The sequence below is a fragment of the Lates calcarifer genome, unplaced genomic scaffold (genome assembly GCF_001640805.2).
Source record: "Lates calcarifer isolate ASB-BC8 unplaced genomic scaffold, TLL_Latcal_v3 _unitig_4509_quiver_412, whole genome shotgun sequence".
Lineage (NCBI taxonomy): Eukaryota > Metazoa > Chordata > Actinopteri > Centropomidae > Lates > Lates calcarifer.
Genome location: NW_026116942.1, coordinates 115,837 through 138,930, shown reverse-complemented (window position 1 = coordinate 138,930; position 23,094 = coordinate 115,837). Strand labels below are relative to the sequence as shown.

General features: G+C 39.0%; 1 protein-coding gene across 4 annotated transcripts; it reads right to left on the bottom strand.

Moving 5' to 3' along the window:
- Positions 1–561: 561 nt before the first annotated feature.
- riox2 (ribosomal oxygenase 2) lies at positions 562–22,072 on the bottom strand. 4 transcript variants are annotated; one of them, XM_018700916.2, is made up of 10 exons: positions 21,826–22,072; positions 19,683–20,135; positions 16,902–17,021; positions 15,935–16,063; positions 10,767–10,870; positions 9,141–9,243; positions 7,976–8,138; positions 7,729–7,817; positions 3,226–3,336; positions 562–835 (listed from the first exon to the last, which is right to left on the bottom strand). In XM_018700916.2, exons 1-10 carry the CDS (start codon positions 21,841–21,843, stop codon positions 683–685), a joined length of 1,443 nt encoding a protein of 480 aa, XP_018556432.1. In that variant the 5' UTR covers positions 21,844–22,072; the 3' UTR covers positions 562–682. The 4 variants fall into 4 exon arrangements, with proteins under 4 accessions (XP_018556432.1, XP_018556434.1, XP_018556433.1 ...); XM_018700918.2 differs by having other exon boundaries at positions 21,733–22,071; XM_018700917.2 differs by having other exon boundaries at positions 21,838–22,070.
- Between the last annotated feature and the right edge of the window lie 1,022 nt (positions 22,073–23,094).

The window sequence follows — 23,094 nt, the reverse complement described above, 5'->3', positions numbered from 1 at the left end:
TTTCGTGTGTATGTAAATTGGCAGTGGAATTTACTACAATGCACCTAAAGTCTTGCCTAGGGCAGCAAATTGGTTAAAGTCGGGACTGGAAGTTTCCACGTTCTCCCTGTGCCTGTGTAGGTTTTCTCTAAATTGTCCGTAGGTGTGAATGTGAATGATTGTTTGTCTATATATGTCAACCCTGTGAAAGACTGCTGATCTGTACAGAGTGTACCCCACCTCTCAACCAATGTCAGCTGGGAGAAGCCCCGGTGGCGACAGAGGTACCATGTGGGAACCACAAGAACTGTCACTGGTCAGCATGGGCTGCTTCTGTTTTCTCCTACAGGTTCTACTTCTCCTTTTCAGTAACACAGCCTAGATGTAACTGCAGCTTTATTTGTGATGGACATTACAGGTCTTTGTACATCACTGAGTTACAGAAGCTAGTGATGTGACGTCAGAACTTTGGCTCTCAATAGCCAATTCTAATGTGAAGCAGGTCTACATCAGCCAACACTGACCAGCTGTAGAGAATATATAATTTAAACAACAACAAAGTATTACTATGGGGACAAAAGGTTACATTTGCAGTGCTGGAGGCATGGCAACTTTATTCAGGAGAAAAACGCAATAAATCACCAAGAAGTATTATTAAAAATCAACATATATTGATGTAATACTTCAGTGATATTGTGGTGTGCTACAGCACATGCAACAGGCTCTCACTCCAGAGAGCCAGGACCAGATTGAGTTTGGCCTCGTCTGTGGGCAGCTGGAGCTGGGCCACAGCCAGGTGCTCTGCCTTTTGGAGCTGTCGCAGAGCCTGGAGGTGTGACAGAGGAAACTTCAGACCCTGCATAGACAACAACACACGTTTCTCAGTTTAGACAAATAGGGACATTCTTCATAAAACAGATTTACACATAAATCAAATAGAGCAAGGACTGTGCAGTGCCAGTACTTTATGTTTTAATCTAAGTGCAGAACTAAGTGCTTCGGGAATTGATGTTAAAGTCCCCTGCTATCAGACTGTGCATCACCAGTGAGCCAGACCTCAGACCTCCCTTTCTAGCTGTGTAATGGCTCATATACCATCACCACCCCACTGTGATTTATGACCAATATGCCTGCACATAATCACATCAGGTTTTCTCTCAGTACTTTATGGCTTTTCTACTCTAAAATATCTAGTTTCTTTTTAAAAAGGTCAGTAATTTCCTAGTTTGTCAGTAGATTAATTGACACTTTAGTGAGTACATTGCAGGGTGGTGCTGGGCGGTGTTATGTGGGACTGAATCAAAATATGTGCATCTACAGACCAACTTTTAATCATAATGTGATTAAATGATAGACTTCAAAACAGACTAAAGAACTGAAGTAGATTACGAAGAAATCCAGCATAAAAGCAGCAGACAACTTGAAAATTACCAGCAACAACAAGGAGAATCAAGACAGCATGCCTCAGTGACACAGACATTCACCAGAACACTCAGCAAACATGTGGTCTACCCACACCTACATGGAGCACATGGAGCACATGACCCCTACGACTACGGTGAACAAAGAACAGAAAGGTAGTTTTAGTTTTAGATTTTTCTGTAGATTTTGTCTACAAAAGACATTTGACACTGTATGTTAAAATATGTGTATCTGTAATAATATGTCTATGTTGTCTTAGTCATGTTTTTATTCCACCATTCTTAAGCTGGAAGGTGTACAAACAAGTTTCATAAAATACAACTGAGATTAATAATCATAATTCCAATTGACCTCTCTTGTTTGGCCAGCAACAAGGACTATGCCCCTATTATTATACCATACAGTCTCTACTTTTTTCCCTCACTGTCTGACATTAAATATGACTAAAGCAAAATAATTTCTATTTGCTAAATGCCAGAATAATGAGAAATAATTTTTTATTACTTTCTTCAAAGTCAGAAGTTTACATACATTTCCTTAGTATTTGGTAGCATTGCCTTTAAACTGTATGACTTGGGTCAAATGTTTTGGGTATCCTCCCACAAGCTTCTCACAACAGTTTTGGCCTATTCCTCAGACAGAACTGGTGTAACTGAGTCAGGTTTGTAGGCCGCCTTGCTCGCACACGCCTTTTCTGCTCTGCCCACAAATTTTCTATGGGACTGAAATCAGGGCTTTGTGATGGCCACTCCAAAACATTGACTTTGTTGTCCTTAAGCCACTTTGTAACTAATTTGGTGATATGAATAGGGTCATTGTCCATCTGGAAGACCCATTTGTGCCTAAGCTTTAACTTCCTGGCTGATATCTTGAGATGTTGCTTCAATATTTCCACATAATGTACTTTCCTCATGATGCCATTTATTTTGTGAAGTGCACCGGTCCCTCCTGCAGCAAAACACCCCCACAACATGATGCTGCTACCCCTGTACTTCACAGTTGGGATGGTGTTCTCAGGCTTGCAAGCTTTCCCCTTTTTCCTTCAAATGTAATGGTGGTCATCAAGGCCAAACAGTTCAATTTTAGTTCCATCAGACCACAGGACATGTCTCCGAAAATTATGGTCTTTGTCCCTGTCTGCATTTGCAAACTATAATCTGTCTTTTTTATGTTGCTTTTGGAGTAATGGCTTCTTCCTCACTGAGTGGCCTTTCAGCCCATGTCGGTACAGGACTCGTTTCACTGTAGATAATGACATGCTATTACCAGCTTCAGCCAGCATCTTCACAAGGTCTTTTGCTTTTGTTCTGGGGTTGATACGCATATTTCGCACCAAAACACGTTAATCTCTGGGTCACAGAACCCTCTCATATCCCTCTCATTATTCTGGCATGTAGCAAATAGAAATAATTTTGGTAATCTTAACTGACCTACAACTGGAGTTTAGTCTGATTTAATGTCAGACAGGGAGAAATTATGTTATGTGAAAAGTTATGTGTCTTTTTATACAGTGTATGCAAACTTCTGGTTTCAACTGTATGTCATTTTTCATAATTCCCTTCAGAATCACACCATATCAGCATTACAAATTCCTAACCAGAAGAGCAAACATGAAGTTAATTCTTTTAACAAAAAGTATTCTTAGTTTTAATTTCTTAGTATTTATAAGTTTGTTTGGTCTCAGTGAATGTTAATCAAACTGCATGTTAATGTGACTATCATTGTGAAATCCTTATCCTTTATAAGGAGTGAAAAAGAAAAATCACTTTTATCCTGTTAGTATGACAAAACCCTCAGCAAGGAGATCAGGAGTCAACAACTTACCCTGGAGATATCACGTTCCTCCTCTTCAACACAAAGTCCACCCATCATGTGGCTCTCCCTCTGGTTCTTCAAAGAGTGTAAGACAAGGACAACCAGCTCTGGGGCCTCATCCTGGAAAACACACACATGCATGCACGCACGCGCACACACACGCACGCACACACGCAGATGGAATATGTAATTCCCCAGCAAATTCTGGGTCTACCCCTGGGTTTCCTCCCAGTTGGTTGGGGGCTAGAAAACCTCCTAAGGAAGGCACCCAGGAGGCATTTCCTAATCAGAGGCCTAAACCACCTCAAGTGGCTCTTTTCGACACGAAGGAGCAGCAGCTCAGGGCTCTCTCTAGACGTTTGAGCTCCTCACCTTATCTCTAAAGCACAGTCCCGACACCCTATGGAGGAAACTCATTTCAGCTGCTTGTATCCACATTCTCATTCTACGCACTACCCAAAGCTCATGACCATAGGTGAGGGTTGAAACATATACTCAGTGGCCATTTTTTAGGGACACCTGTGAAATCTAATGCAATGCAATACAACAGCACAGCCATAAATTTGACCTTTATAAAGAAAATAATGTTCAGTTTTGAGCTGTCACTGTCACAGAGGTATTAATCTATCTATCTTTATTTATCATTGAGGTAGTAGGTTGCGGGTGTGAGGAAATGAACTACTATATACTGACAGGTGTTTCTAATGTTTTGGTCACCCCATTTAGAAATATGAGGGGGAAGAATACTAGAAACACATCTTCAATATTAAAACTGTGAGCAACGTTGAACGGGCCCTCGCGCCCTGCGCCTGTTGGGGGACTGGCAGCCATGAGGTCATTGTGACTCGTACAACACCGAATGAAGGAGTTAAAAATCACATACTGTGCTCCTCAGCCGGATATTTGTATCATGCATGAGGTCAGCCACCTGCACAGATATAGCCTGAAAACAACTTCTTCCTCTGTCCTTTTCCCCTCAGACTTGACAAGTACGCTCCTGGCTAATAAATGTAATGTCTCTGATCTAATGTGAAGTCATACAACATAGTTCTGAAATTGCATGACCGTTGGACGCAGAACAAATGAGTTAATAATACACTCTGTGTCCAGCAGTTGCATATTTGCATATTATTTCAGAAGGCAGTCCTGTGCACAGACAGACCCTTAGAGGGGCTTAATCCTCTTCAGGGCTCCAGACTAACTTTTCATTTTGTAGCACCGGTGGTCCTTACTGAAAATTTTAGGAACACCAGCCCAAAAGTTGGGAGCACATTTACACTGAAATTCAATACAACATATTCATATTTTTTCCATGTTAGCTATATTACTGATAAATGCTTTAGTAATAAATAAAATAAAAATGTGTTGTTGTATTTTAAAGGTAAAAGTATTATTAAAATCTACACAAATGATTTAAGTTGCCTTTTTAGAGAAAGGGGAAAATAAAGTAATCCACAGCCAATTTGTGAAATTTTGAGATTAGTGACAAACTAACCAGTTAGACTACATACAGACAAGCTTTCATTTCAGCTTCTTAGTAACAATTCGCTATGAGCTTAACCAGCGTGCTGTGCTTCCTGTTAAATGTGTGTCGGGAGACTGTGATGCTGGCTGAACAGCTGGTTTGACAAAGAAAAGGTAAAGGCCAGCAGCTTTTACCTTTTCAATTCCTCACCTCAACGCCGGTCAATGTAGACATGCACTTTTGCTGTCACCGGACACTGCGTTAACACGTAAATATCAAGCGACCCTGTGTGTAATTTCGTAACTGATCTAAATGAAACAGTAAAGACAGCATCAATCCATGCACAGCTTTTGTCAAGGGAAAACATATGGGAAAATCTGTAGGTTCAATTTAACAACACCACACACAAGGTTTTTTATGGTGTGATAAAAATGGGGCTGTCAATATTTACATTTCCAAGCCAGGTTTGACAACTGCGAATATGAGTTTCTGAAGAGGGGCCTGCTCAGGCTGAGTGTTCTGAATAATATGTATTTTCATATCAGAAAAACACTGCATTAAACATTAACTTAGTTCACTGACCTGAGCTCAACAGGTCAAGCTGCAATGGCTCCATCTGCTGGATAAAGTAGCAAACTACTTCAACTACTTGGATTGGACTACAGATTCCCTCAGACTGCAGGATTGAAACTAACCATGCCTTCACATGCTGCCCTTCAACAAAAACTCAGTTTTCACAAAGTCATCGTGAAGGCCTTAAGGCTGTCCTGTCAACGTTTGTCGTGAATGGGATCAACCTGCTAGTAACAGCATGTCGCACTACAAAATAGTTAAAAGTGTCATTTCCTGTTCTCAATAGGTGGCGCCGCAACTTTATGAATATTGACATATGGATGTGTGCAGGTAGGGACCATTAACAACTCTGTGAAGTTTGGACAAAGTATGGCTGAATTACAGCAAGTTAAATGCAACTTCCTGTTTCATGGCGAATCATTGAACTTTGAGGGCCTGGGACAGGCACGCACTTCAACAAAAACTAAAAAACTATAGTAAAGTTAATTAGTTAGTTCAAGTGCGACCCCTGAAAATGGCCAAAAATACATAAATTTTTCGCCTTCCGGTCAAAATAACAGACTTCCTGTTGGGTTTAGGGTATGGCCATGATAGACTTTTTGGGATGTTACTGCTGTGTGCAACTTTTCATAGCTGTAGGTGAAACAGGCTTCAGGGGCTGTAGAATATGTGGCAGAGCTGTTGTACTGGACTGCACTGGATCGTATAGGTGAACCGCACACTCTCCATGGCTGCACCTTGAGATTCTGTCCATGAATATCACAAACATGATCGGAGACAGGAGACAACCTAGAAAATCTGTGAGACTTAGTGCCAAGAATGCAGACACAGCTCTCACTTTGGTTGTACAAGGACAGGATGGCTCATAGCAATGGCCCCGGAACCCCTAACTTCCACAGTAGCACTCCGGGGGACACAGCTGTAAGCCTTCTTTAAATCTCTTAAACATATGTAGACTAGATAGTCAAACTCCCATGACCCCTGCACTCCTGCAAGGGTAAAAACCACCCTGGGTGGGTTTTTTTTCTCCATGCAGTGTTTTCACTTTATTTGTGAGCTTGGTCTGTCGGTTGTTCATCAGAGCATACTCAACTCAACAAGTAGCAGAAGGGCAAAGATACACAGTCACCTTCTAAACACTGGCAGTACACACTATACCTGTGTTACCCCCTGGTGATTTGGAAAGGGGTGGAGCACAGTGAATATAGAAAAAAATACAAAACATCATTACAAAACAATTAGAGAGCACCCTATACTAACAATATTCATCTATAATTCCATCACATTATCATAATGTATCAGTGATTCTCAGGTTAAATAAGAAAAAAATCTCAAAAAGATATAGAATAAAGAGATATGTATAGGTATATCAGGTATAGGCGATCAGAAGCCATAGACCTTGAAATTCTATGACAATAGCAAAAGCAATTTAGCATAGATTATAATATTACAGTGTGAATCCAATAAAGCTCCCTTTGACATATCTTTTTTCTCGTGGCAGTATAATGTGTTCAATACCCTAAAATTGTAGAGAGGAGATAGGGTTTGAAGGCAACAGGATAGTTCACATCATTGCACCTGATAGAGCTCTTATGCTCACTGATCCTTTGTTTTAGCATACCTATAGTTTACCTTATATAAATCTTATCACATGGACATTTTAATGGATAAATAGCATTCTCTGTGCTACATGTGATAAAGCCCTTTGTCGGCCTGTTTTATAGACAAAAAATTGGGTGGGGGCCTTGAAAAGCTGAGTCAGAGGTCAAAATAGGCCAGTGTTTTAGAATAGTATTTTTGAGGGGTATATGTGGTAATACAGGAGACAGAGTAAGTTGTATCTTTTTTAACTTGTTTTTATTATTATTATTATTTTTTTCAGAATGGGATTCCTAAAAAAGCAGCTTGGTAAGCCTCATAATACACTGTAAAGAGTAGTCTCTGTCCATAAAGTACTTTTTCGTTGTAGCAGCTTTATGAATGAATTCCTCATTAGAATGACAAAGGCGCCTAAGTTGATAAAACTGAAGACCAGGTAAACCGTATTTAAGAGCGCTAGGGTGAGCGCTACTAGCCAGAAGGAATGTATTTCCATCTAAAGTCATCTTAAATGAAAACACTGCATGGATTTGAATGTACAGGGACCTTTTCTACCATTAACAACAGAGGTGAACACTTTAATGCTAGCAAATTTGATTTTATATTTGCTAAACCTCCTAATGTTAGCTACCTAGCTACCACCATTATTACTATCATCAGCTGTAACATGTAAAAACACCAAGTGAGTAATCTGTTAAATATTAAGAGTAGATATGTGACTGATTTGAAAGTCATTGTTTTTTTTAATTTATTTAACAGGCAGTCAGACCAGACAAAATAAGAATTCTGACATTCTGACAGAAAAATTAGGAATATGAGATCAAATTATTGGCCAGGTCAATCCCTGCTTAAAATAACAGATTTAATGTACTTACTGTTCTCTCTTGGCTGGGCTCCACTGTTATTACCATGTGGTCTTTAAATCTCAAACACACCATATCCTCCATGGCAGGAATCCTCTGAGCTGTGATACACACACACACACACACACACACACACACACACACACACACACACACACACACACACACACACACACACACACACACACGTTTACATACAGGTATGATATGACAGGTAGATAATGTTGGAACACATACAAATAAGCACAAAGAAGCTCACATGGTGTAAGTAGCTGCTGGCTGTATGGTGGCAGTCTGTTCATGATAAAGTCTCTCTTCATGTGAGTGGAATGGACTCCCAGCTTTCCTGTTTCCATTTCATCAGCCAAAGATCTGAGGACACTGGCCAGCCGCCTGCTGGTGTCTAGGTCCTCACTGCTACCCTACACATAAAACAACAGGGCCAGTGTAAATGCTTGTGGCTGAAGATGTGAATATTGAGAAGCTGAAGCTTGCAGTGCATGCAGGTGTAGGTGCATTAACTACTTGCTCGTAGAGTCTCGGGTGCTGCACTTTGTGCACTGGGATGAGTTTTTGTGTCTTGGCATCATTGGCATCAGGTTGGTCTGTCTATTCTTACAGTCTTGTGTGATTGCTTTGTTGACCAGTAGCTGGTGCTTTGGCCCCCTGGTGTTGCTTCCAAGGCCCTTCAGAGCTTTGCTCATGTATTGACTTATATGCCTACTCAACTTAGCTGCTATGTTGTCTGAGAGGAGCTAACATGTTGTGGAGAAGCCAGGTAATATCCTGGACTTTTGTAATTTGGTTTCCAACCTTATTTTCCACAGGGGACTCTCTGCTTTGGTTGGCTATGTTTAGTCTGGCCACAATCTTCATTTTCCACTTAGTATCATCTAGTTCTTAAAATCCTGCTCTCTCCTCCTGGGATTAGCTCAGTATCTCCATGCTGCTAATAGTGCTGCCATTTTGTTGAAGCCTTTCATTCTCTACTTTTGAATTACATGATGTAATCCTTCACACTGGGCCACCAGCTGCTTCTTGGTCAGTGTGGATGTTGGTCTTCTGCTCATTCCATAGTTCCCACATATGCTGCATGTAACCACTTGCTGTTATAGTAGAATTCCATCAATTCCATATTCTCAGTGGTTGACCATGTGTATCTTGTTCCAGCTAGTACAGCTTTACTTATACTTAAATTATACCCATTCATGTTACAAGGTAGGTTGAAACTTTCATTTGCATCTGAATGACTGTCGAAGGCTTAGGCCTGGATGTTCTCCAAAATACATACACAGACATGTTCACACATGAATATGGTGCTTACAGTCAATAAATTCGGGCTGCACATGCATGCCCGCATAGAGCTTGCAAGCACCTTTGTATCATTTTTAATTGTGCCATAGTTGTCAAAACAGCAGTTTTACCAGCAGGAGTCTTCTGGGCATGCCCTCTCTCAGACTAATATCAGTCTTGCTGCTGTCACATAGCAAGCTCGGAAATACGTCCAACAGCATATCTCCCCATGACCTGAGGTAAGGACAGGTAGAGAGGACAGGTGAGAGAATAAAAGTCACTCTTTATCAGCCACATCACAGAGGAAGAACTACCATATGCCTGCTGGTCACCTGCCTGTCTAGACCCATCCAGACTGTACATGAAAGCTGACAAGCCATTACTGCAGTGGCACCTTACCTGTAAACCCATGTGTCATACTGTAATATATAGTATGTGGATATATGAATTTTGACTTGTGCTTCGTCTGTCACATCCAAAGTGGAATACAGTTCTATTTGTTATGGCATTCAACACTCCTGGCTCACACTCTGATATTTATCTGAATTTGCCATCTCATTTTTCATATTTAGTACTTTATACATATTGGTTACACACAGAACCATGGCAACAGCCAATCAGCAGTGAAAGCTGTGCATGCACAGTGCTCACACACAGAACAACTCTGCTTTTTGCACCACAATCTGGTGCTGCTCAACTGGGACTACTAATTGATTTGAGACTCACATTTCTGTGTAATTTTATTTAACTTTGTTTTATTTACTTTATAAAACTTCAGGAAGCTATTTATTTATTTAATTAAAATTTCAGTTAACTTTATAAGTCATGCTGCTGAGCCTGGGAACTCTCTGCACTTTTTGTTTTTGTTTGGACTTAAAACAAAGATAAGTGAAAGATAAAATAACATTTCAGTTATATTGAAATTTTGGTAAACTTTATTTGCTGTAGAAAACTTTAGGGAGCTATTTATTTGTTTAAGTTTTAATTTAACTTTATAAGACATGCTGCTGAGCCTGGGAGCTCCCTGCACTTTATGTTAGAATTTAAAAAACAAAGCTGTCTATTGTCTAAGATAAAAAAAAACCTTTAACATGTTGCAAATCTGAAAAGCTGTTTAATAAACATATTTTTAAAGGCATTTAAACAAAGTTAAGCGCCGGAGTTTGTATTATTCAAAATTTTTATGCCATTTTTACTGCAAATGAATATCGGCTCCAAATATCGGTTATCGGCCTCCTTGACTACTAATAATCGGTATCGGCCCTGAAAAAAACATATCGGTTGATCCCTAATGTGGACCTAAGTAATGACAGCCTTAGCTCTGTGTTTATCTCAATGCTGAACTCCTTCTGCTTCTCTCAGTTTTTAAATAAATCCACTCACTGTTTGAACCCCACCCTCGACCTTGCTCTGGTTTATGGCATTGTTATTGAACATTTAATTGTCTTCCCACAGCATCCTCTTTCATCTGACCACTATTTAATTACTCTTTCATTCTCATTACCAGATGTGCCATTAGGCAAAAATGTCCTTATTAGAGGTCTATATGATTGAAGATGAAATTTAAGGAACTTAATTCAGTGCCATCTCTCAATATAATAATTGGTGCAACCCAAATCATATTTTTACACATCAAGTCTGTTTCTTCTGTCTGTAACTAATATACATATGCACATAACTAATGTGTTGCTCACGCTACACCTCCTGTGTAGACATAACGTTAAAGTGGGGGCGGTGGAGAAAAGTAGCTCTCTTACATTCTCTGGTAGGTGCTGAGAGTCAAGTGGGTGGAGTGATCCACTCCTGCTGGAGTCTTGGCTTGATGGATAGTTCCTCTGGGAAAGTAGAGAAGATCTCCAGCCTGTGGAGAAAAGATAATTCATTAACACAGACATAACACAAACATATAACTTTATAAAGCAACAACTTTGTGTATAAAAATTACAGATTAAGTTGACATTCAAGTTTGTCTCTTTGATGCTAGTCTCACATAGCCAGACCCATCATTGGGCCCAAGCACACAAGAACTGTACAGCCAGGAACTGGAAGAAGATTCTGTGGTCAGATGAGTCCAGTTACCAGCTTTATCCTCCTCCTGATAATGTGAGGGTACACAGAAGGCCAGGCCAAGCATTATCTCCAGCATGTACAGTATCTACTGTCAAGCATGGTGGAGGCAGTATCATGGTTTGGGGATGCATGAGTGCTGCTGGTGTTGGTCATCTCACTGTCTGTGATGGCACATTGAACTCTGCCAAGTATTGTGCCATTCTCAAAACCCACATGCTCCCTTCTGCACGTGCACTGTTCCATCGAGGTCAAAACTGGATGTTTCAACAAGATAATGCCCCTCACCACACATCCAGGGCCAGGAGAACTTGGCTGCAGGAGCACTGTATCCAGGTCTTAGAGTGACCAGCTCAATCCCTGGACATGAGCCCCATTGAAAATCTGTGGTGGATTATCAAAAGGTCTGTTTCAAAGCGTAAACCAAAGAATGTAGAAGAATTAAAAGCAGTAATTCAAGAAGAATGGGACAAGATTACCCCTCAACAGTGTGAAAGGCTCGTGGGGAACCTGCCAGCCAGGATTAGAGCTCTACTGCATGCTGCAGGACTGCTAAATATTAATTTGATGACGTGATGGTTTATTTATTTTTTTTATATTTTGAACACATTCTCTGTTAATTGTTGACTTTGATACCGACAACGTTGAGAACTGACATATTGAAACTGTCAAGAATTTAGTTTTGTTAGTTTTTCTTGTAAATAAACAAAAAATATCATTTGTATTTGTTTGTGTCTGTCTAATGCAGCCACACCTTTTGAAACACAAAAAAGATTCTTCCTCAAATATTTCATGATAATATTTGAGATTGTGTAAAATTTTAAGGGTGTGGCCTGAAAACTTTTTTCCACCGCTGTATGACAGAGTTTGGCACAAGTGCCGATCAGTTGTGATCAAATAAGACAAGAACACGTTAGCATGTTACACGTTAACAAACCGAGACGTTAACATGCAGAAACTCTGCTGACCGTGACACAAATTTCTCCCATGGAGAACGACGACAAAAGGGGAGAGGTGAACACGGAAGACCCCTTTTATATGGGGGGACCCCCAGTAGTGCACATAGGGGTGCAGAGACTGAACTTCAAATGTTCCACATATTGATCATACGTGTCAAGAAAGTATTTACACTGATTTTGTGTAATTCTATCTGATTTACATATGCTATCACTGACACTGTTACATTGGGAGCTGAATTATCTGCAGAAGCATCCCCCTTTCAAAAACAAACAGACCTGATAAGTAAAACTGGAAAAACAAATGAAGTAATTTCACATTAAAAACAAGTCTTTTTCTGGTGCTCCTCGGCAGACACAGGATGTCAGTAAGCTGCTGCTGCCTGCCGCTAACATAAGCTCAACTTGTTTTTAGGTTAGGATTCCATCAATGTCAATCATTCAGGAGGATTTTACTGGGAGTCGAATTACCCACACAGGTCTCCTCCTCTCTAAAAACCAATGGACCAAAGGATACAAATTGTTAGGAACTGGATAACACATTTGCACATTACAAATTGATGTTTCTCCATGATGCTGAGAGGGGTTGTGAGGGGGGCTGTTTGTTCTACTTCTTTCTCTGATTACTTAAGATCCAGATGTTCGATGACAAAAATCCTTTATTCACTTTCAGCAGGAGTGTACTGATATGCTGGTATACACCATATTAGCATATACAAAAACTCATGGATTTCCATATAGGATGCACCTGTCATTTTCTGTATGGCGAAAGTAGCAGCTGTCAAGCTGTCAAGCTTCCATCATTTCATTGAGGCTATTTACTGTGGTTGGAAAAATTATGTTCTAACCCAGTTTAGATGAAACCATGCCCACTTCCGTATAAGGACAGCTTCAATGAAATGGGCGTGTACAGAAACGGGCGTGGTTTCATCTAAAGCGGGTTGGAGAAATTATGTTCCAATTTTCCAAATGCCATAATCATGAGCTCACAGAATGTGACCGACTTTGAATGAATAATTTTTTTTATTCAATTATATGCATCTTGAAAAGCAACAACTAATTTCCCACAATATTATCGTAGTACATAACCAAAAAAACAGTGGTGGGCTGTCAGGGCCAGCAAGGCCTGTTCTGCTGGCCTAAACACAATCACTTAATTATATTTTTATTATTAATTATAATTATATTTTTACATATGTTTTTTCCATTAATACTACATGTGTTAAATTGTTCCCAATATAAGACTCTAGACTGTGACCAATTAGGTGTCGCACCAGTGCGACTTACATTATACCCCCAACGGCGTTCTAGGGTCGGTTCTAGTGTTTCCTAAACATTACGGCCCATTTGTTGTTTATGTAAGTGGTCTTCTGACATGTTTAACACAACCAAGCGTGCTGGTTAAGCTAATAGCAAATTGTTACTATGAAGCTAAAACAAAAGCTGCCTCTATAGTCTAACTGGTTAGTTTGTCACTAATCTTAAAATTTGGCAAACTACTGTAAACTTTACTTACTTGCTAAGATAAACAATTTCTTTCCAGTGAGATTTTGAGTTTAAATGATTTTACTGTTGTGAATAATACTGTTGCTGCTTTAGAAAAGTTATTTAGTTGTATTTAAAATATGATTCAGTTCTACTCCTGTTCTGATTTATTCTTTTAAAAAAAGATTCATTTACAGTTATTGTACAGTTATTTCGTAATGAAAAAGAACCAATAACAGTGTGAGCTGGACCGATAAGGGTCTGGATGGACAAGATAAAATCCTAATGATACCCATCCCTACAGCTGGTTAGAGGCTTCACCCTGACTTTAGGCGGATGAGCATATCGCTGTTCAAATAACTTCACTATAAGTCTAACCAGCGTGTTTAACCAGTGATATTTTGTGATTATTATTTTTTATGGCACACTGCGATCATTCTCAAAAACGTGAAGTATTACTTTATTTTGTCCCATATTAATGGGCAAGTTGAATCATTCATGAAAAGTAAAACAATACATTGTTATTGTCTATTTTTACCAAAGCATTTATTAATAATATAGTTAACATGGAAAAATATGAATATGTTGCATTGAATGTCAACTAAAGCGGTGCTCCTAACTAGTGCTACTAGAGGAAGAATTAGTCTGGAGTCCTGCAATAGTTTATTCTCTTTGTCTCATAGCTTTCCTCTTGGTTGCAGTGCTTCCAATAAAGTCTGTTTATGTGAGAGCTTTTGTCCAGTCAGATTTCAGCCAAGTTAAAAAATCAGAGTCAGAATCAACAGTGCAGGCTCCGGTAATTTAAAATTAATGGCAATGAAACTGTTGCCTCGCAGATCCTTTAACCAATCAGATTTGAAGTTGGTGAGGCTAGGGCCATCTAACAGTCCTACGATAACGTCAACATTTTCATATCATTTGATTAGATGGTCAGAGAGCGTACTGGTCAGAGCTAGCAAACCGCATCTATAGCTACTAGTGCAAGCTAAAACATGTGAGTATAGATTTAATAGCTGGAGGAGGAAGAGCTAAATTATTATAAGTTATTTGTGCATCTCACTTCCAACAATAAGTCCTTTTCAATTGCTATGAAGGCTAACGCTGAAGTAAGTTGCCTAAGTTTTAATTTGCTTTAGGGCTAAGAATGTCCCCTCGACAGAAGCAGTTTTTTTTTATTTGTCTACAAATAATCAGCAGATTTGGTGAGTAAAATGTATTTTACCTATATTTTATTGATTACATCTTTGTCATTTTATCAGTTAATATTGATACTTCTGCTGGAGATGATGTGTGTGGAGCAGCTGTGGCTGCAGTGTTTAGAGACCTATTGAATTGTGTTAATTGGGTTTTTATAGCATTGCTTCAGTAATGGCATTTATTCTGGCTACAGGACATGCCTGTCTGTGATGCAAAGTTCTGTTATACTGCGTTCCTGTATAATGTTGATGGTTTTCTATAGCCTTGACATCATAATGATGGTATTAAGAGGTTAATTCAGGTAAGACACCAGTGAAACATATATAATTGTCTCACATTATATTTTCTTAATTTAAAAAAATGTGAATACCAACATGAAGGTTGCTGGAATTTCCACTATTTTTTTAATACACAATATCTACTTATTTTAAGGTGCTGGAACATAGAAAAAATTGTTTCAAGATAATCAGCTTTATGCATTATTCTAATCGCTCATTATATATAGACATTTCTTATTCAACATTTCCTTGGTTTTATAAAGAACACCCATAGATTTGGATAATTTTCTTTTAATATATTCTATATGTGGTTTCCAACAAAGTTTCTGTTTTATAATCACTCCCAAAAATTTTGTTTTATGAACTCCTTCAAATTCAACACCATTTAAACGCAGTTTGATGTCAAAAGCAGCGCTGATACCACCAAAGGCCATGAATTTTGTTTTGTTTTCATTTGGAGAGAACTTAACATCAAACCATTCCTTCAAAATAATCAGTTCTCTTTCTGCTGTATTTAATAATTGTTTCATGTCCTCTCCTGAACAAATACGTTAGTATCATTAGCAAACATTAGGAATTTCAATATATTAGGTACTGTACATATAATTTAAATAAAGTATATTGCTGTTTCTTTACTACCGTTGCTATATTTTCGATGAATTCCATCACTACTAAAAATGTTATGTTACTGATGGTCACTCAGTAACCCCCATTTCTCAACAATGTCATCAAGTCTATTTACATATAGTTTTTCAAGTACTTTAGACAACTGAGGTAGTGAAGACATAGGTCTATAATTTGACACAATATGTATATCACTATTTTTATAGATTAGAACCACTATAACCACTTGACTGCTGTCTTCTTATACTCCACCCCAGCAGACAGATAGACAGATTGTAAAGGACACTCTGAGGTTGTCTTCAGTTAGGGGAGCTGTACCTTAAGTATAATATCATGAGTTGGGCTACCGATCCTGTCCCCTGATTCCACACTGTACTCTGCTGCCAGTGGAACGGTAGGAGTGTAGAGGAGCCACTGTTTCTGTCCCTCCAGCTGCAGAATAAACACCTGGAAAAGAAGACCATCAGAGTAAGGAAAAAATACACTGAGACCAAGTCAGTATCTGCTCAGCAGGGGCCATATCTGTAAACTTCCCACATGCACATTTTCTTAGTGGCATTAAAGATTCTGAGTGGAGAAACCCTTAGAAACTAAAACAGACAGACAGATTGAGGTGGGTATAGAGGAGCAGCACCCTCATCAAAGTTTTTTTTTTCACATTTGAAACACGCCATACATTTTTGAACTTAATTATGATTAAGTTTGCCAAAAATATTGAGCTGATTTCCTCACGTAAAGTAACCAGCTACAAAAGTAGCTTATCGCTCCACTCTGGGAGGTCTATCCCATTTTTCCATTGGATGGGAAGCATACTTTAGTCAAAGTGGCTTCTGAAAATAAGCGAGATAAAACATTTTTTTTATCAATTTGAAACAAATCTACAAAACAACAAAGAGTGCAAAAAGGGATCTGAGCACTTTTTGAAACCACTCATGTTCTATACCATATTTTCATGGTTTCATATTTTTGTCTTTATCTTTGCTTATTCAGTCACCTACCTCCTTGCTGCATGTTTTGTAGCATCTCTTTTTATGCCTTCATATTCTTGTTGTGCTGTTTAATATGTCACAAAGTTGGAAGTCAACATGAGTTAAATTTGTAGGATTAGGTCAGATTTAGTGCAGGACTGCTGCATAAGATTGTATTTGTTTGAGCTGGGTGTGACTGCAAAAGTGACTGTAAAATACACATTGATTTGAGTTGTGAACATTTTGTCAAATGAGAGTGTGTCATACATATGAAGCGACTCTGACAGCTGAGTCCAGTCACAGATTCATTATAATACCTCAACATCATCATAGTGAGCTGGAAGGCCCTGGGACTCCTGTGGTGTGATGTAGACGTTAGAGCCCACCAAGGCTCCAAAGAAACACTCCAGCTTCTCCTGGATCCTCCACAATTCATCCTGACAACGCACAGGAAAAACTTAATCAACTGCTTCTTGATTGAAGTATCTGATCTTGAGGAAGCATTCAAAGGTTTTCTAGATTTTCATCATACTTTCTCCATTTATCTGATTACATCAAACTCTCTCTCTTCCCAGCAGGCTGAATATTTGCAATTGGGTTATTCCATGTCATATCACATCAAGTTGTTGCAGCACCACCTCAGATTTTGTTCAAACCATATCTGACTGACCCAATCAGATACAGGTCTTCAGCCCTTGATATTATTTCATTTTACAGCCTCAAAAACATAAATATTTTAACAAGTACTGTTACTAGCCACACCAAACTTTGTAGGAAGAGAAACATGTTTATTAAATTAGAACAGAGCACTGCTGTCAGTCAGTGTTTACTGGACACATACTCTGGCCAAATGAAACATGAGTGCATTGATTCAGTCTGTCTTTGGGACCTGGATGGATAAGGTCACATGCTGACATGCCACTGCAGTTTGTGGTGTTCATCCTATTGTTGAGACATTGTAGAGACAAAATGAGCAAAATCTGAGAATGACCAAATTTGCTTTATAAATGTAATATGATTTTAGAAAGTTAACAGTAATGGTAGATATTCTGGTCCAAAACATACTGAATATGAAATATGTGTTCTTAAAGTCTGGATTCAGTAAGGTCTGGCAGACTTTTATTTCTTATTTTGAACATGAGTTTTCATCTGCTTCAACATAGTTGGCAGCTTGTAGAACCCCCCACACCCCCAGTCGTTTAGTTTTATGTATGTTTTTTTTTTGTGTGTGTGTGTGTGTGTGTGTGTGTGTGTGTTACCTGAGAGTGTCTGGGCCACACTGGTGGTGGCTGTGTCTGATGTCTGGTATTAGTATAACCTGTTTTGTTATTGTAGGAGTCTCACTGTCTTTGTCTGAATGGGATGTTCACTGTGTTGTATAAATATTAAAAATCAATAAAAACACATTGATTATTATTAAAGTCTGGATTCAGGACTAGAATATCCCCCTTGTGTTCTTTTACTTAAAGACCAGCTGTTAAAATAATCAACAAATGAATCTTTACTTTATTGGATAATACTTGTACCACTTTCCCACTAAATGTGACAGCAAGAAGTGAATGGCCTTTTGAGGAAGCCATCATTCATTTGCTGGAGGTTGGGACATTGCTGAAATCCTGTGAAATTTAGCACTGAATGTTTTATCAGATTCAAAATCTTTTTGATCTGCCGGACTTTTCTGTAGCTTACAGTCAGGAAAACCCACCTTGAGTTGTTGTTTTTATTTCAGTTAATCTAAAATTGTTACAAGCAAGAAAACAAGAATAGTGTCCAATAAACTGAGGAAAACTTGGTTCTTAAGCTGCTATGATCCACTACATTTACTAGCTACAGTATCTCTAACTGTGTCTGTTTGCTTTTTAGTGCTGAGCAGGTAGTATTCAGTGGGTCAGAGTGGGTCAGTGGGACACGCAACTACACTATGTAAATCAACAGGTGCTGGATGGCACAGTGGTGCAGTGGATAGCACTGTCACCTCACAGCAAGAAGGTTCCAGGTTCAAGTCCTGGTTTAAGTCAGGGGGTTTTCTGTGTGGAGTTTCCATGTTCACCCTGTTCTGAATGTGAGTGTGAATGGTTGTTATGATGGATTGGCAATCCCACTTCTCACCCAATGTCAGCTGGGATAGGCTCTGCCTGTTAGCTCAATAATATTTCAATATTTTATTCAATCATGTGATCATCATCATCTAATGTTTAATATTTCTGTTTTTAGAATTGTTCATTCAAATCCCTTCACAGTTGACACTGCACTTGACCTTGGGTCTACAACAATACTTTCAGTCTGAAGTTGAATGGATGAACAGTCTTTGAGCAAACTGAAGGACAGACAGAAAGAGATTCCTCCATTTATAGAAAGGACATAAAATTGAGTTTTTTGTTTTAAAAAAGATCATGTAGCTGGACATAATGCAATTAACTTTTTTAAATCTGAAACATCTTGAGTCAGGCCATCTAACAAAATTGAGAAATCTCTGTCTGTCTTTCTTTCTGATTTTCTCGTCAACCGTTCATCTGATTAACTTCAAACTTGGCTGGTATATTGCTGAGGACCCAAGGAAATGCAATGTTGGCTGTGAACTTTCTTGGATAAGCAGATCCATCCATCAATTCATTATCTCTACCACTTATCCTTTAAGGGTTGCAGGGGTGCTGGAGCCTATCCCAGCTGACATTGGGCGAGAGGCAGGGTACACCCTGGACAGATCGCCAGTCCATCGCAGGGCCAACATATAAACAACCATTCACACTTCCATTCACACCTACAGGCAATTAGAGTCATCAGTTAACCTGCATGTGTTTGGACTGTGGGAGGAAGCTGGAGAACCTGGAGAGAACCCACACACACACAGAGAGAACATGGAAACTCCACACAGAAACCCGAGCCCAGATCCTTCTTGCTGTGAGGCGACAGTACTAACCACAGCCTGGATGAGCCGTTGTTGAACAACAAATTTTGAAAAAATTAATACACATGAATGCCAGAAATAACGATGTCACAAACTGGACATGACAAAATGAGCAATATTAGCAGTAACATATTTTGGCATGCAGCTAACATACAAAGCCATGATTTCCTCTCTTCTCTCTCACTCTCACCTTGAACCTCTGTGGCTGGTGGAACTGGATGGTGGCCTTATTCTGAGACAAGTATTTAGTGAGAACACTGCTCTTAACTTGCCCTTCCTTGTTGAGCACTTCTTTTTTGCCATTGGTGCAGCGAACAACGTTGACATCCCTGTAGTATTCCATACCCTGAGAACACAAGCTGTACAAGTCAGACAGCTGGAACAAAGACTGGTAGTAGGAGGCTGTGCTGGAATCAGACCTCTGCAGATGGAGAGGTTTCTTCTCCCAGTACTCCCTGAAGAACACCTCTCTATCCATGGGCTGGATTAGGCTCTCGAACAAGCTGACTGGGCTGTCGAAGCACAGAAGGGGTGGCATCTCACTCTGCTTTACCCTGCTCAATTTAGGAGGGAGCTGCTCATCATCACTGCTCCATCTCTTTACAGTCTTTGTCAGTGCTTTTCTTTTCTTTGGCATTTTAATCTGAGGAGAGATTCAAACATACAATCAGTGTGATGCTGAAATGAAAACAGTTTGGGGTTTAGATTCACTACCTGTTTGTGCTTTCAGAAACTGCCTTAGTTTACTGCTCACTATCTTTACTGATCCCTGTCAGTTGAATTGTAACTGTTATTAGTGTGTGAGTCACTCTACTGATGCAAACCCTCCTGCTTCACATTAAACGATGGACACTGGATTTTTGAGGCAAATACTGATGCTGATGTTTTTGTATGTATATATATATATATATATATATATATATATATATATATATATGTGATAATAAGTCAATCATGTTTTAAACATAAACAATCTTAATACAGATAGCCCAGAGTTGTTCTTTTAAGAATTACAGCCAAGACACATACTAAGCAGGACATTTTTTAACTTGACGGTGCTCTCTAGTGGAGAAACTATGTAATGGTGACACAGCGTCTTATTGACCTCAAAGCCACTCATATATTATGATGCTGATCATCTCATTACAATCCAATATTCTGCTGGGAAACTTTGGGTGCTTCATTCATCTGGATGTTACACTGGCACATACCACCACCTTAACATTCTTATAGAATAAGCAGAGCGTTGTTGCTGTTATTTACAGTCACATTTATTTTCCTCTCCTCTACCTTTGGTTTCACCCAATGACTGAATATAAAATTTATTAAAAATTTCATCTGTACTTAACAATAAAATGGGACAACACTGATGTGTATGGACTTGTAAATCCAGGCCCCAACAAGTCACATAGTTTAGTATAGTTTAGAAGTTTATTTAGCATGGACCATGCACAACATAACCACTGGGCCAGAGTTAGCTCTATATCTAATTTGCATCTGCAGTCCCTGGGCAGGAAATTATTAAGAATGAATGCAGTACAGTCCGAACAATACAACAATTCACAGAATTTACAGAAGAGTACATCATATATAAAATGCCATACCAAAGATTCATTACATAATCTCCCTGTTTGAAAAGAGTTGGTTCCATACAAGGTTTAAGTCAGTTATGACATGACTGATTTGTCTTGAGCCAGATTTTAAGTCTTGTTTTAAATTTACGGAATTATTAATTTATACACCAGACACTTAAATGCACCAACGAACGTTGTCCAAGGTAAATAAATGCACCTCTCCACTTACCGAAATTAATTTTCAAAAAGAGATCCCACGCTACGACTCGTCACCGTCAGACAGCTGTGGGATGGAGAGGTGCTGAGGGTGCTGTACCCCCCCCCCCCCCCCCAGGTGCTCATTTTGGTGTTTTTCACGCTACACCCTGTCTGTCACCATTTGCATCTTCGGTTTTAATTATTTGAGCAATATGCTAGCTTTCCAAATGGTTAACTATAATATTGTGTTCAGTATTCTATTGTACGTTTTCTGATTTGGTCTGTCCCACAGGGTTTGGACAGAACTGAGACAGTCGGACTGTAGCACTTCTAAAGTGTGGTTTTGTCATGACAACTCTGTGCTGTCAAAGTAGTTATACTGTAAGTCAGTGAAGATTATATCGTTTTATTTCGCCACAGAAATAACCCAAAGGATCTCCAGTTGTCGACAGAACAGCAGCGGCTTACCGTTCTCACTGCTGATGGCAACGCGCTTCACATACACTGTGTTATACATTTGTTTAAGTTTAACACAGCGTTATCGAGTAACAACTGTAATACCTCGATACTCACTCGCATTCACAGCCACGTCTGACATGAGCCCTCCACTACCACACGTGAATCAAGTTGTGTTTACCTAAATATGTCCGACAAGAAACTCCTACTAACGTGGTCACAGCAAAGAAGTAGGCTGTGCCCAAAATTACTCACTATTATAGAGTACACCATATTGTGAGTTCGCCATTTTGTACTGCTGTCTGAATGTATAGTGAGAATTATTACACCATATATAGGGACTCAAAGTATCCAACAATGCATTGTGAAAAGTAGTGAACAACCAAACAATATAGCCCATCATGCATTGCGTTCGCGCTGTGAGAGAGCGAAAAACGTCAGACAGACGGGAGGGGAGAGAGTCAAAAGGCGCGAGGCCAGTGCAGCTCATTTCAACAACGCGGCAATTCAAAGTGCTTTTAACATAAAACTTGCAAAGCATCAAGACAAAATGTTAAAAAAAAAAAAAAAAAAAAAAAAAAAAAAAAAAAAAAAAAAAAAAAGGACATTCAAGTACAATTAAATATAGTTATTGAGGAGTTTAGAGATTAGAAAATAAAAATAAACTAACATACAGTGAAACAAATAGAATGAAAGAATAAAAGTTAAAATGCAGAGCAACAAATTTATCATAAGTCTCACATTTGATTTAATAGAAGGCAACGACAAACTGGAAATATTTATTACGGATCTTCACCAGTCGACATTAATCTGACTATTATACTAATATGTAATTGTGCGACTGACATCATTAATTGTGCGACAGCAATGACGTGATTAACGGCGCAGAGAAAACAACCCGAGTAGTGTCCGAAAGAAACACCTCACCGATGAGCCCACTGTATAGTGTATGAGTGAGTGATTTAGGACACAGCCAGAGTCAGAGTCCGTGGCTGCGGTAGAATAGTGAAAAAATCTCCTTTCCTAACCACTTTTCCTTGACCTCAATGGAAAGCATCATCAGGTCGAGGAAAGACAAGAAGCAGAATTCATAAGGAATTAGGAAAAGAGAATCATGGTATTTAGAGAATCTGACTGCACTTAAACTAGGCGTTTTTAAACTAAATTTTATTTATAATATATGGAAGATGGACAGGGACAAACTCTGTGGTGTAGGCTACAATTAAAAAAAGTTTCCTCTCCAACACTAATAATAACATGAGAGGAATATACAAGTTGAGAAAGTTGAGCCATTAAAATAAGAATACAAAAGAATTGTGCAAGGGTCCAGAGTAAATAATATCCAGACAGAAATATATAGTTTCCGGTTATGGG